This window comes from Equus quagga, chromosome 13 (genome assembly GCF_021613505.1).
Source record: "Equus quagga isolate Etosha38 chromosome 13, UCLA_HA_Equagga_1.0, whole genome shotgun sequence".
Lineage (NCBI taxonomy): Eukaryota > Metazoa > Chordata > Mammalia > Perissodactyla > Equidae > Equus > Equus quagga.
Genome location: NC_060279.1, coordinates 47,420,218 through 47,433,360, shown reverse-complemented (window position 1 = coordinate 47,433,360; position 13,143 = coordinate 47,420,218). Strand labels below are relative to the sequence as shown.

General features: G+C 40.3%; 1 protein-coding gene across 1 annotated transcript in view; it reads left to right on the top strand.

Moving 5' to 3' along the window:
- The window catches only part of BRD7 (bromodomain containing 7), a 191,430-nt gene that overhangs the window by 156,440 nt on the left and 21,847 nt on the right, over nt 1-13,143 (top strand). The window contains exons 3-5 of the mRNA XM_046682030.1: nt 4-272; nt 11,988-12,117; nt 12,468-12,525. Of these exons, the coding sequence (XP_046537986.1) occupies nt 4-272; nt 11,988-12,117; nt 12,468-12,525 (457 nt within the window). The remainder of the gene's footprint in view (nt 1-3; nt 273-11,987; nt 12,118-12,467; nt 12,526-13,143) is intronic.

Sequence of the window (13,143 nt, the reverse complement as noted above, 5' to 3'; positions counted from 1 at the left end):
CCGGGCCGGGCGGCTCGGGCGGGCGGCGGGGGCCAGTCCAGCCCGGCCCTGCCTCCGTCGCAGAGTACGTGGAGAAGCCGCTGAAGCTGGTCCTCAGAGTGGGCGGGAGCGAAGTCACCGAGCTCTCCGCGGGCAGCTCGGGGCCCGACTCCAGCCACTTCGAAGACAGAATCGACCACGACAAGCACAAGGACAGGAAGCGCAAGAAGAGAAAGAAGGGGGAGAAGCAGGCTGCGGGGGACGAGAAGGGGAGGAAGCGCCGGCGGGTGAAGGTGAGGGGCGCGCCGGCCAGCTCTCGGAAAGGCCTCCGGGTTCGAGGCGTGTCAGGAGTAGTCATTTCAGAGCGAGGGGCCTCTGTCGGGGTTCACATTTTGTTCTGAAATAAATCGTACACTGTCAAACATACAATGAGCAACTTTGATCTTTTAGGACCAAGTTTGAGTCTGTTGATGAGAACATTGGATCAGAGCCCTTTAAGGGATGTTATACCAATCATAAAAATAAGCATTTTCTTAACCATTTGCAGTTAATAGGAAAAAATAGGTAGCTGTTGTCTTGGTTTGCGTGCTGGGTAAAATAAAAATAATCAACTTTCCTTCCGGGGATGATCACACACACACCTGGGATTATCCTAGCCCGCCTCAGCGTGTCAGTGTGTTTAACCTGTCACTCAGTGGCTTATTAAATCAATTACTGTATTTGAAGTCGATTCCCACAGGTTGGTTTTGTAGTTTCCTATTTTATATATATAGCAGAAGTTTCTATTCCATGTGATTAAAGACATTGGCAACTCACTAAATCTTAGCGATCTCTCTTTGGAATTTCATAAATCTACTTCTGCCCCAGTCTTTATTGCTTTGGCTAGACTGTGACAACAGATAGAGCTATCTAATGTTTCTTTTTCCTAAATTGTAAAAGTCATATATGGATATGACTTTTTTTTTTTAAGACATTCAAGTCTACAGAAGTGAACAAAATGAAGGGAAAAGAGTTTTCCTCACAGCCGTCTCTCATATATCCCCCTTTCCAGGGATGACCAGTTGTTTTCTTAAATTAGTGTTCGTTATTAGTAAAGTAATTCAGGAACATAGTTTTGAAGAGCCTGGAGTGCTACAAGGCCTTCAACACAAAAGCCATCCCCTGCTCCATCCTGGAGTTTTACTTCCCAAACTTTTTAGTTTGTTCTTTGGATGTTTATCGCCATTTCTAAATGGAGGTTTATATTGCTGTTTATTGATTGGATTGGTTTGTCAGTTTTCATCTTTTACTGAGACGTGACAGAAGATGAGCATCTAAACTAGCTTTCTTATACTGCTGCATGCCTCCAGTTTCCTTTGCTCCATTCTTCCAGTGTAGGTATGTCATGATTGTTGGTTAAATCAATATTTAATGTTTATTTTTAATTATTGTTCACTGGAGACAGATATACAAATAGAGATCTGAGCTTGACCAGCTGATTAATTGCTTTCATTTGTTTGGTTATCATATACTAATTCTTCCCAACTCTGACAGGTTTGTAAAACTGTAAAACCCTTCTGAGTTCCGTTTTTCACATGGTCGAATGCACCCTTTCTTTGAGACATCCATCTTGCAGGCCTCTGTCCCCTCCTGCTCCAGCCTGGATGACTTCTCTAGACCTCCTGCAACGCTCCTTTGCCTGCTTCCTGGATCCCATGTCTTCCTCTTGATTTATGCCTTGTTCTGGTAGTCTTAACTCTAGGAACTTCCTGAGAAAGCATTCATGGCAGGTAGATGTGTGTAAATTCTTACATGTTTGAAAATCTTTATCCTCCCTCTGTATAGTTTCCTCTTATAGATTGATGATTTGACTCAGCGCGAAGTTCCAGATTGAAAACTGTTTTCCCCCCACATTTTTAAAGTATTGCTCTGTGGTCTTCTGGCTTCCAGATTTGCTGTTGACAAGTCTATTGCTATTCTGATTCGTAGTCCTTTGGATAGGACCCATGTCTGCAAGTTGACATTTTTAGCGTCTTCCCCTTTACCTTGAGTGCTTTGTTCCACAGTGAAGACCCGTGCCTTCAGTTCTGAGATGTTAGCTTCAAGTATTTCTGTGACAGTTTCCTTCTCTCCATTTTCTCTCTTCTCTTTCTGGAACCCCTGCCATTTGGATGTTGGACTCCTAGGCATCATATAGTTATCTGTTGACCCTTTGTAGTCTGTTTGTATTTAAATGTGCAGCCAAAAACGCTGATTAAATGCTTTGTGCCTGGACAGAGTTTGCCAGTTGATGGTTTTCGCTGTAGAGTCAATAGACAGAGACTTGATCATTTTGGTGGGGAACCCCTGATGCGTGTACCCTACAGATATTTTCTCTGGGCTCTTCAGTTTTGCCAGAGAAAGATCCCTCCTGGGAGAAGGATTTTACCTGGCTGCTGGTGTTTCCGGCGCTAACCAGGGGAAGGAGGCTGAAAGTCTTATTACTCAGTGCTCTGCCTTCAGTCCAGCATCTCTCCCCTGGCTGACTGCAGACTCTGGTTTCTATGTCTCCAAGTTCTGAGCTCTTCCGGCTTTCTGGGGTTTGAATTTTGCTCGTAGGCATCCACCTCTTTGCATGCAGGATGGTATCCTGCTTTCTCTATTCTGCAGACTCCCCACTTGTCTTTCCTCTCCCGAGTGTGTTGACATCTTTCATCCATTGTTGTCTCTTCTATATTCTTTGTGTAACCCCTTCTAACTACTTTTGGCTTTACTTCTAGCCGTTACTCCCATAACACCAGCTGATAAGCTCATATTTTTCATTTCATGTTTTATCAGTTATCTCATTCTTTTTATTAATTGCATCATACTTGGTTATATTGATCTACCTTTTTTTTTTTTTTTTTTTTTGGTGAGGAACATTGGCCCTGAGCTAACATCCGTTGCCAGTCTTTCTCCATTTTGTATGTGGGATGCCACCACAGCGTGGCCTGACAAGTCGTGTGTAGGTTCGTGATCCTGGGCTGCTGAAGCAGAGCATGTGAACTTAACCACTACGCCACCAGCCAGCCTCTGGCACACCATATTTTATTTTATGTACTCTTACTTTTAAATGTTACAAGTAATGCAGCAGTGAGCCTGCAGCATTGCGCACGTGTCTTTGTACACTTTTATAAGGGTATCTTTAGGATGGATTCCTGGAAGTCTCCCCCTCTGTTCCAGCCACTCTGCCCTTTCTTGACTCTGGCTCTAAATATCATTAGCCACCATTATATTTTGATTCCATTGCAAATTAAGAGCCTTTTGCATCTACAGTCTCATTGGGACATAATACCCCGCAGAGTAAGACAGGTAAGTGGATGGGTTCTGTTGTACAAAAGGTAAAGTGGAAACTCAGAGAAGTGAAGTGAATTTGCCTAAGGTCCCACCTCCCCAGGACTCAGGGTTAGGGACCATGGGATGTTTCCAGACTCTCTGGGGTGGCATTTGTTCTGTAGAGGCTGTTCGGGTCATGCCTTTTCTCCAGGCCAGACCAGGGAGGGGGACGGGGGGGTTCTTCTGCTGTTGTTGTCTAGGCAGGGAGACTTCAGGAGGACACTCCTCTCTGAGCTGTGTTCTGGATCTCCAGGGAGTTTGAGAAACAGCAATTGCCTAGTCTCTTCGTGGGTAGAGTCAACGTGACACCCATGGGCCTGGGAGGGGCTAGGGTGTATGTGGTTCTGAGGGACTGGTGACTCTTCTGTCAGTTCCAGGAAGGAGGAACGGTGCAAGCGTTTTTCTGAAAGGCGTAGGTAACTTCTGCTTGTATTTCATTAGCTAGAACTTAATCATGTGGCCACCCTAGCTGCTAGGGAGGCTGGGAAATGTCTTTTAGGAAGAGGATGGGGTCATTGTACCCAAACAAAAGTCAGGTGTCTGTTACTTCGGAAGGTAAGGAGAAGGTAAAGTTTTGAGGAAGCAAACACACATAGAACACGAAACCCTGTGATTTTTCAAAAGTGTCTTAGTGACGTGATTTTCTTCTGAGTAGGAAGGCCCTGATTATATTAGTTTCAAATGCTCCCACGGATAGGATCCATAGTGTATCTCCCTGTAGAGTGATGGTATTAAATACCACCCAGAACATGAAGAGTACAGCATTCCTTGGTTTTAATCAGAACGTAATCTGGACACCACCCCTGTGAAAGTGTGTTGTGTTTTTTGAGTTTTTTTCCCTTAAACATTTAAATGTGGAGCAGTTGGCCTACAGTGCAATAAGTAAGATTCTGTATGGAACATTACATTGATAAACTGGTGATTTATAAAAATTACAGAAGTGTTTATAAAATCATTTAAAGTGAAATACACAACCATATATATATATATACATGCACACACACACCCATTATGATTACTAAAAATCTACATATGGCACCTTTACATATAAATATTACGTTAAATGTTACGTGTAACATTTACAGATAACACCTGGTACTCAATTAAGCACATATTACATCCCGGCTTCTGTGCTTAATGCTTTTTATGTATGTTATTTCACTTTAATTCTCTTTTTTTTTAATTGTGGTAAAATACACATAGCATAAAATGTACCATCTTAACCATTTTTAAGTGTCTGGTTCAGTAGTGTTAAGTGTATTCACATTGTTGTACAACGAATTTCCAGAACTTTTTCATACCCATTAAACAACTCCCTGTTTCCCCCTGCCCCCAACCCTTGGCAACCACCATTCTGGTTTCTGTCTCTCTGAGTTTGACTACTCTAGATACCTCATATAAGTGGAATGGTGCAGTATTTGTCTTCTGATGACTGTCGTTTCACCTAGCATAATGCCCTCAGAATTCATCCATGTTGTGGCATGTGTTAGAATTTCCTTCCTTTTTAAGGCTGAATAAGACCGCATTGTATGGGTATATTTTGTTTATCCATTCATCCATCAGTGGACATTTGGGTTGCTTCCACCTTTTGGCTATTATAAATAATGCTGCTGTGAATATGAGTGTGCACGTATCTTCTCAAAACCCAGCTTTCACTTCTTTTGGATATATATTGAGAAGTAGAAATGCTAGATCATGTTATCTTCTCTTTTATAGGTGAGAAAACTAAGGCTCCGAGGGCTGAAGTAACTTGCTTAAGGTCATACAATCAGTGCCAGAACAAGAACTCAGATCCTGCCCTTAAAAGTCCTTTAGTCTAAAGAGTTGTTAAAGTGGACACCAACCTCCCCCCTCACAGTACGTGGGAGAATAAAATCAGTGCCCTAACTGAGACACTTCTACTTCTGAGGGTCCTGAGATTCCGTGGAACTAGGGGAATCAGGAGACTTTGCTCAGGAAGTAGCATTTGAGCTGGTCTTTAGAAATGGAAGTATAGTGATGTTACACTACATATTCAGTGAACGTGAGGTCGACTGTGTATAGTGTGAGCTATTATTGTAGTGCAGTAGAATTATTTTCACATTGTACAATTAAACGTAAAGAATCACATGTGTAAAGCCATGAGTATTGTACTTTCTGGGCTACTTCAGATATTTGCAAAGGTAATCTGACAACCCAATTTTCATTTGTATGCTGGGTTGAGAACTTGATCCCTAAATGGAGTACTACACTCCTGCATAGAGATGTGGAAGTGAGGAAGCTCACACACCAAGTAGAGAATTAAGAAGAGTAGCATGAAGGTGGGCAAATGTGAGTGTGTGTACAGGGGACATAAAGTAGTTCTCTCTGAACACAGAATACGTGAAGGGGAGTATAGGAAAGATCTGAAAGGCCGTTGAGATGTCAGAGTGGGAAGTTTGAACTTGAATGTGTGGGCCATTTGGAGTCAAAAACTTTCTGAGTGAAAGAATGATAGCGGTTGAGCTTTAGTAATGTTAATCTGTTAACAGTATCCAGCAGATGTTGAAGAGAGTGCAGGCTGGGTGTAAGGAGACCTACTTAGAAGCTTGTCATTGAAATAGCTCAGCTGAGAGGTCTAAATTCCTAAGTTGAAACTCAAACCTGTTCTTCTGAAAAGCGTGATCCTAACCCAAATTCTGTCTTAACAGCTTTGCAAATCAGCTTCAGGTTTAGATACTCAAAGAAGTTAGGCTGGTCCCATTGCTAGGGAGATTATCAGAATAAAATGAAAGTTGTTTTTTCAGTTCTTTGAAATCACAAGCATTAACCCAGATACGATATTATTATTTATAAAGCTGAGGTTAAGTAAAACTGTTAAAGAAAATTTAAAACTATTATTCATACACAATAAGTTTCAATAAGCACCTATGTTGTTAAAGCACTATACTGGATCCCAAGGGACATACATACTCTTAAAAACTAATATCTGTGGGGGCCGGCCCTGTGGCTGAGTGGTTAAGTTTGCACGCTCTGCTTTGGCGGCCCAGGGTTTCGCTGGTTCGAATCCTGGGCACGGACATGGCGTCACTCATCAAGCCATGCTGAGGGGGCGTCCCACATGGCACAACTAGAAGGACCCACAACTAAAGATATCCAGCTATGTACTGGGGAGCTTTGGGGAGAAAAAGGAAAAATAAAATCTTAAAAAAAACTAATGAGTGTTTACTATATGCCGGGCACTGTTCTAAGTGCTTTATGTTTATTTTAATCCTTACAAATAGCTCTATGGGGTAGGTGCTGCTAGTATTTCATTTTGTTGCTGAGTTAACTGAGGCATAGAGGATGAGGTAGCTTATAACTAGAGGAGAAATGAATGACTAATCATTAAGCAGAATGGACGTTCTGTCAAAGCACAGTTTATTGACTTGACTGGTGTGATTTCTGCCACCCCCATGATGTCAGGGCTGCTGTGGCTTATTGGGGTTGGCAAAAAATCCTACCCCTTCTTTCCCACTCTGCTCTCCCTCCTGAGGTCATCCTCTTAGTCACAGAAACATTCTTCCCGGAGAAGGAAGTACTCTGACTAAGGGCATACGAGTAATGTTGCTCCTCTGATAGAAGGGCTGTTTATTTGTTTATTCAACAAATATTTACCAAATACCTACTATATATCAGACTGTACTAGGCTCAAATGATAAAGGTAAAATACAGTTCCTGTCCTACAGGAGCTCAGAGCTTGGCTGGGGATCAGACATCAAAGGATAAATAAACTTCATGACCTGGTAAATTCTAATGGAGGAATGAATAAAGTGTTCTGGGAGCCCAGAGGAAAGTGTTTCTCATTCTGTTTTGGGGAGCTAGGGAAAAGTATCATAGAGGTGACAGCTAAATTGTGCAGCCAAAGCTGTTTTCAACCTAGGGCTGAAAATGAGGCATAGCTTCAAAGTAATAAAACTGATTTTTCAATTGAATTCTAAAATCAGCTGTTAAAGGGAAGTTCTGAAATTTTTCGCACGCTGGAAGCCTTATTTGAATAGATGTAGATATCTCTATATAAATGTGTCCTCCAAAACTGCAGTATCCACCCAGCTCCACCCCCAACATGGCTGAATTCTCTGTCCTTCGGATCTCGGCTCAGCTGTTACTTCGTAGAAGACTTCCCACACTTCTCCAGTCTAAGTTAGATTCACCCAACACTTATTCTCTCCTTGAAATCTGTTTGCTTTTTCTTAATGAGTTGTTTAATGTCTGACTCTGTTGTTACACTGTCAGCTTCCTAAGGGTAGGGCTGTGTGTGTTTTATCCACCAGTGTGTATCCACACAGTAGAACCTCATTTATTTGTTGAATGTGTAACTGAATGAGTGTTCACCACGTAAGAGTTACTGTGCTAAAATTTCACATACACTATCTTATTTAATCTTCAAAACGATCTCCTGAGGTATGTATTGTTGTATCTGCTTTAAAGATGAGAAAATTAGTCCCCCCAAAATTATATAGTTTATGTATGATCTCATAGCTAATAAGTGGCAAAGCCAGAATTTGAACCCATTTTATAAACTGTACCTGTAAACCCTTCTTCCTTGGCTACCTGACATTGAGTGGCTCTAGTATTTTTGTTTCGTTTTCTTTGTTTAATTAGCATAATACACTGTTAACTAGAACTGTTAATTTTTGATTTTACATATCTGTGTTAGTTAAGTGACATTCACAATAGGATTCTATATTATATTCAGAATCATAAAAAGGAAGTTAGAAGGTTGGAATCAGAATTTTAGGTGGAGAGAGAACTATAGAGATCAAAGTCTCTCTGTTTTGTAGGTGAATCTGAGACTGAAATAGTGGAGTAACTTCTTCAAGGTCACATTCTGATAAACTAGAAGCTTGGTCTCCTAATTCCTAGTCTGGCAATAACTTGTTAGGATATCTCCGTTCAGTTTAGGGTAGTTTCCAAGTATATGTTTTATATTCTTTTTCTCTTTTGGACTCTAGCCCAAAAGGCTATATTCTGTTGCCATACTGAGTAATAAAGCAGTTACCATGGACCAGGCTGAGTAAAGTTACTATGTAGGGGTAGTTCAGAGACATTATACTTTCCTTTGGTATTTTTTCAGCATTTCTGTTTCATGACCTCATTTCACCATCTCATTGAATTTGTAAGATAAATAAAATCAATAATTAGAACTCTGTCTTGGCAGGTGATAAAGAGGCCTGGTGAGAGTAAATGAGCTGCCTAGGAAGGTCACAGAGTGTGTTAAGGATGAGGCTGGAGCTAGAACTTGAGCCTCTAGACCATAGGTCAGCAAACTATGGCCAGCACCACCTGATTTTGTAAATAAAGTTCTATTGCAGCACAGCCACACCCATTCGTTTGTGTATTGTCTGTGGCTGCTTTTACTCTGCAGCGCAGGGTTTAGTAGTTGTGACAGATCTTACAGACCGCAAAGCCTAAATCTATACTGTCTGGTCATTTACAGAAAAGTTTGCCAGCCTCTGCTCTAGATTCATGGCACTACGCCCCTTGTTCTTTCCACCTAGGAGAGGGCTTATTGCCTTTCTGTCTGTCTGCTCGCCACAATTTCCATTTAATATGAAGGAATGTATGTCTCTGGGGCTATTTTTCCATTGAACAGATGTTCTAAACTTGCCAACCTACAAAAGATTCATGCTAGTTTATCTGGGCAGAAGATACAAAACTTTCCACAGTGAAAAATTACTGCCCCATGGACTTCATTCCTGTCCCCAGGATACCTCAACCACCTGGACTTGTAGGGGGATACGTAGGTTTGGGTAGGGCCACATTGTCATTTGGCTAAAGACCACATACTCTCTTGCAGCATGCACCGCTTCGAGACCAGGCCAGTGTGGCCGAGCAGATGGCTATGTGCTAGAGGGCAAGGAGCTGTGTTCTGTCTGGGGAAAGTCGAGGCCCAGAAAGGCAAATAAGTCCTCCTCCCTCCTGTCTTTGCTCATGTAATAAAGGGGTTCATTGTTCTCTGGAAAAAAAAAAAAATATTACTGCTCCAGAATATGTCATGAGGCCATAGAAAACAAGCGCCAATCATCTTAATGGTAACTGGGATCAGGTGCACGATGAGTGCAGTTTATAATGTTGATCTCTGGAGCTTTTAAACCAGTCATATATTCTGTGTTAGATGCTTTGACCCTGGGAACAGCGTGAAGCTCTCACTCTCAGTGATACTCAAAGTGTGATCCCTGTACCAGCAACACCCACATGGCCTGGAAACTTGTTAGCAATGCAGATTCACAGGCTCTAGCCTAGACCTGCTGGATCAGAAACTCTGGGGACAGGGCCTAGACATTCGTGTTTTAGCAAGACCTTCAGGTGATTGTAATGTGCACTGAAGCTTGAGAACCATAATGGGACCGCAGAATTTGCGTTTATAGCAATTGTCCAGATGGTGCTAATGCTGCTGGCCTGGGCACCGCACTTGGAGAACCACTGCACCAGATGCTAGAACAAGAAGTTAGGACATAGGCCAAGGGAATTTTTTAGGTCAGAGAGATGCTGTTGATAACCTTGATTCTCAAGATTGTAAAATAGACCTTTTTGGACAATTTTACTTCAGAATTTAATTTTTAAAAATTCAAACTACAGAGAATAATAAAACTACCACCTGGATATCAGCCATCCAGCTTTAGCAAATCTCAACATTTTTCCTTTTGCTTGTGTGTTTTGTTCTCTGTTTTCGAGAAATTAGAGAACAGACACAGGTGAAGTCTTCTGTGTACCCTTCCAGAATCCCATTCCTGTCCCTCCTTCCCTAGAGAGAACCATTTCATGAGTTTGGTGTGCATCACATGCACACTTGTTTTTATAATTTTACTGCTTCTGCATACGTCTGTAAATAATATACACTTATACATTTTCAAACTTACAGTACTGATCTTGTAACAGACAATTATTCTCAACTTTTTTCTCTAGAAATTATGTTTCTGAATCCTATACATGTCGATACAGTGTATCTTTAGCTTATTAATCTTACCTTCTATGTAAATATGCCATAATTTGTCAATCCATTTTCATTTTAGTAGGCTTTGGATTGTTCCTAATTTCTTACTATTTCAAAGAATGCTGCAGTAAATATTCTTGTACATGTGTTCATGTGTGCGGTCGTATGTCACTGAACGATGGGTGTGTTCTGAGAAATATGTTATAATTTCACAGTGCAATTTAGTCGTTGTGCGAACATCACAGAATATACTTACACAAACCTAGGTGGTATAGCCCACTACACATCTAGGCTGAATGGTACTAATCTTAGGGGACTGCTGTCATATATGTGGTCTGTCGTTGACGAAAATGTCGTTCTGCGGCTCTGCGGCGCACGACTGTTCTGTGTGGAAGGAAGTTTCTCCAGGGAACGTGCTCAGCAGCAGATAGCTCAGCAGAGTGAAGGCGTCTTCAGCTGTACTAGATACTGTTAATTGTCCTCCTAATGGTGTACCTCCTTACTCACCCATCTGCAAGTTAGATGAGCCCCATTTCTGTACATTTTCATCAGAACTTGACATTTTCAGACATTTTAATTTTTGCCAATCAGAGAGATGTGAAGTGCCTTGTAGTTTTTAAGTTAATAATTCCCAGAGTTCTATCTAGTTTTCTTGTTTCTTGACGTTTCACGTTTTTTCTGGGAATTACCTGTGATACCCTTTACCCATTTTCTTTTGGGTTATTTGCCTTTTTACATGAATTTGTAGCTGCTCTTTATATAATCTTGGCTAATACTTTATCAGTTATTTGTGTTTCAAGTACTTTATCTCAGTCAATAGCTAGTCTTTTAGCTTTGTTTATGGTAAGAAAATCTTTCCCTGCTCCTGGGTCATAAAAATTCTTTACTTTTATGTGAAGTTTTAAAGCTTTGCTTTGTGCATTTAAGTCTTTAATTTATCTGGAATTTACTTTTGTGTATGGTGTGAGGTAGAGATCTAATTTCTTTTTTTTCCCCCATGTAGACAACTAGTTGTTCCAGCACTACTCTTGTGCCGTTGATCTATAATGCTACTTCATGATAAACCAAGAATTTTCCATCTGCATGAGTCTGTTTCTGGGCTGTATAATCTATTCTATTGGTCTGTTTGTCCATCCCTATGTCAGACCCACATTGTCTTAATTATTATCACTTTATACAAATATTTAATATCTGATAAGACACATCTTATTGTGACCTTTTTCAAAACTGTGCTATTCTTGATGATTCATTCTTCAAGATAAATTACACGATTTTGGCTTGTTAAATTCCATGCAAAATCATGTCTTACAATTTTGATTGCCTTTACATTTTATTTATAGATTACTTTGGAAAGAATTGACTGTCTTTCAATTCATGAACATAGTATATTTCCTTTATCCTGGTCTCCCACAGTGGCTTTTCAATAATGTTTTATAATTTTTTCCAAAAGATATTAGATATCTTTTATTAGATTATTCCTAGGTATGTTATCTTGCTTTTATGAATAGTGTTATTTTTCTAATTGGTTTTTCTAATTCTGGCATATGACACTTTTTTCCCCCATTATGAACATGTTATTCTCTCCTTTTCCAGAAGATGGCAGTAAAATACATTAAGATTTCATTGTTGAGAATCTTTTTTTCTTTTCATTGGTGTCTTTTTTCCACTGAAATTAAAATGATTTGTTTTAAAGATATTGGTTCTGAAGTATTTCTAAATTATCTCCCCTTGTTCGATGTAGGAGGATAAAAAGAAGCGAGATCGGGACCGTGCAGAGAATGAGGCAGAAAAAGACCTCCAGTGTCAGTCCCCTGTAAGATTAGACGTGCCTCCTGAGAAGACTCTCGCAAGCTCCTTAGCCAAACAAGAAGGTTGGAATAGCTCTGAGTTAACTGTCCTGAATGAGAAGGCTGAAATTATTTTGAGGGTCGTAGCTGGGGAAAGTGACTGGGTTTTTAGCTTTTAAGTTAAAGTTTAAAAGCTTTTTAATGGAATTTTTTTTAAGTTTTCTTATTTCTCTCACTGCATAAGAGCTTTAAATTAGCTTCAATTTTTGAATTGATACTCTCATACTTAAACATATTTCTAATATAAGTGGGATTTCTGTATGAGATATTTAATGATGGATATTAGATAAGTCATATAGAAAGGAAATAAGCTAGGCAATACTCTCTATAGAGTCTTCCTTTTTAGAACACTCTTCTTTTCTTCTTTACTTTAGAAGTAGAACAGACACCCCTTCAAGAAGCTTTGAATCAACTGATGAGACAATTACAGAGGTAAGTGTTTTTTTCAACATTTTTATAACATGGAAATTAAAATGGGAAATATAAGATCCAAACCACTTCTCTGCCTGTGATTATTTAAAGCCACAGTTTGTGGGCTAAATCAAAATGTACTTGATTTTAAAGTGAATGATAAATATTTTGCCTGGCAATAGAAGTACTCCAAGAGGCTTTTAGGTGTTCTCTTGGGTTTGTTTTAATTGGCATCTTGAAGAGTGTTACATAATACTCTTAATGGCAAATTTCTCTTTAATCTAAAGTAACTTCTGATGTTAAAGCTTTAAATCAGGAGTAGACAATACAGATATTTCCACTTTGCTCATAAATGAAAATACCTTCTTTATATCTGTGCAATGCTTATCATGCTGTGAATATTCAACAATGACTAAGTCTGGGAGAAGACACCAAATACCATAAATAGGACTTGTGACCTTTCTTATATGCAGAGGGGCCCCTGGCCCTGTGGCCTAGTGGTTAAGTTCAGTGCACTCTGCTTCGAGGGCCCGGGTTTGGTTCCCAGGTGCAGACCCGCACCACTCATCAAGCCGTGCTGGGGTGGCAACCCACATCCAAAATAGAGGAAGATTGGCACAGATTTTAGCTCAGGGCGAA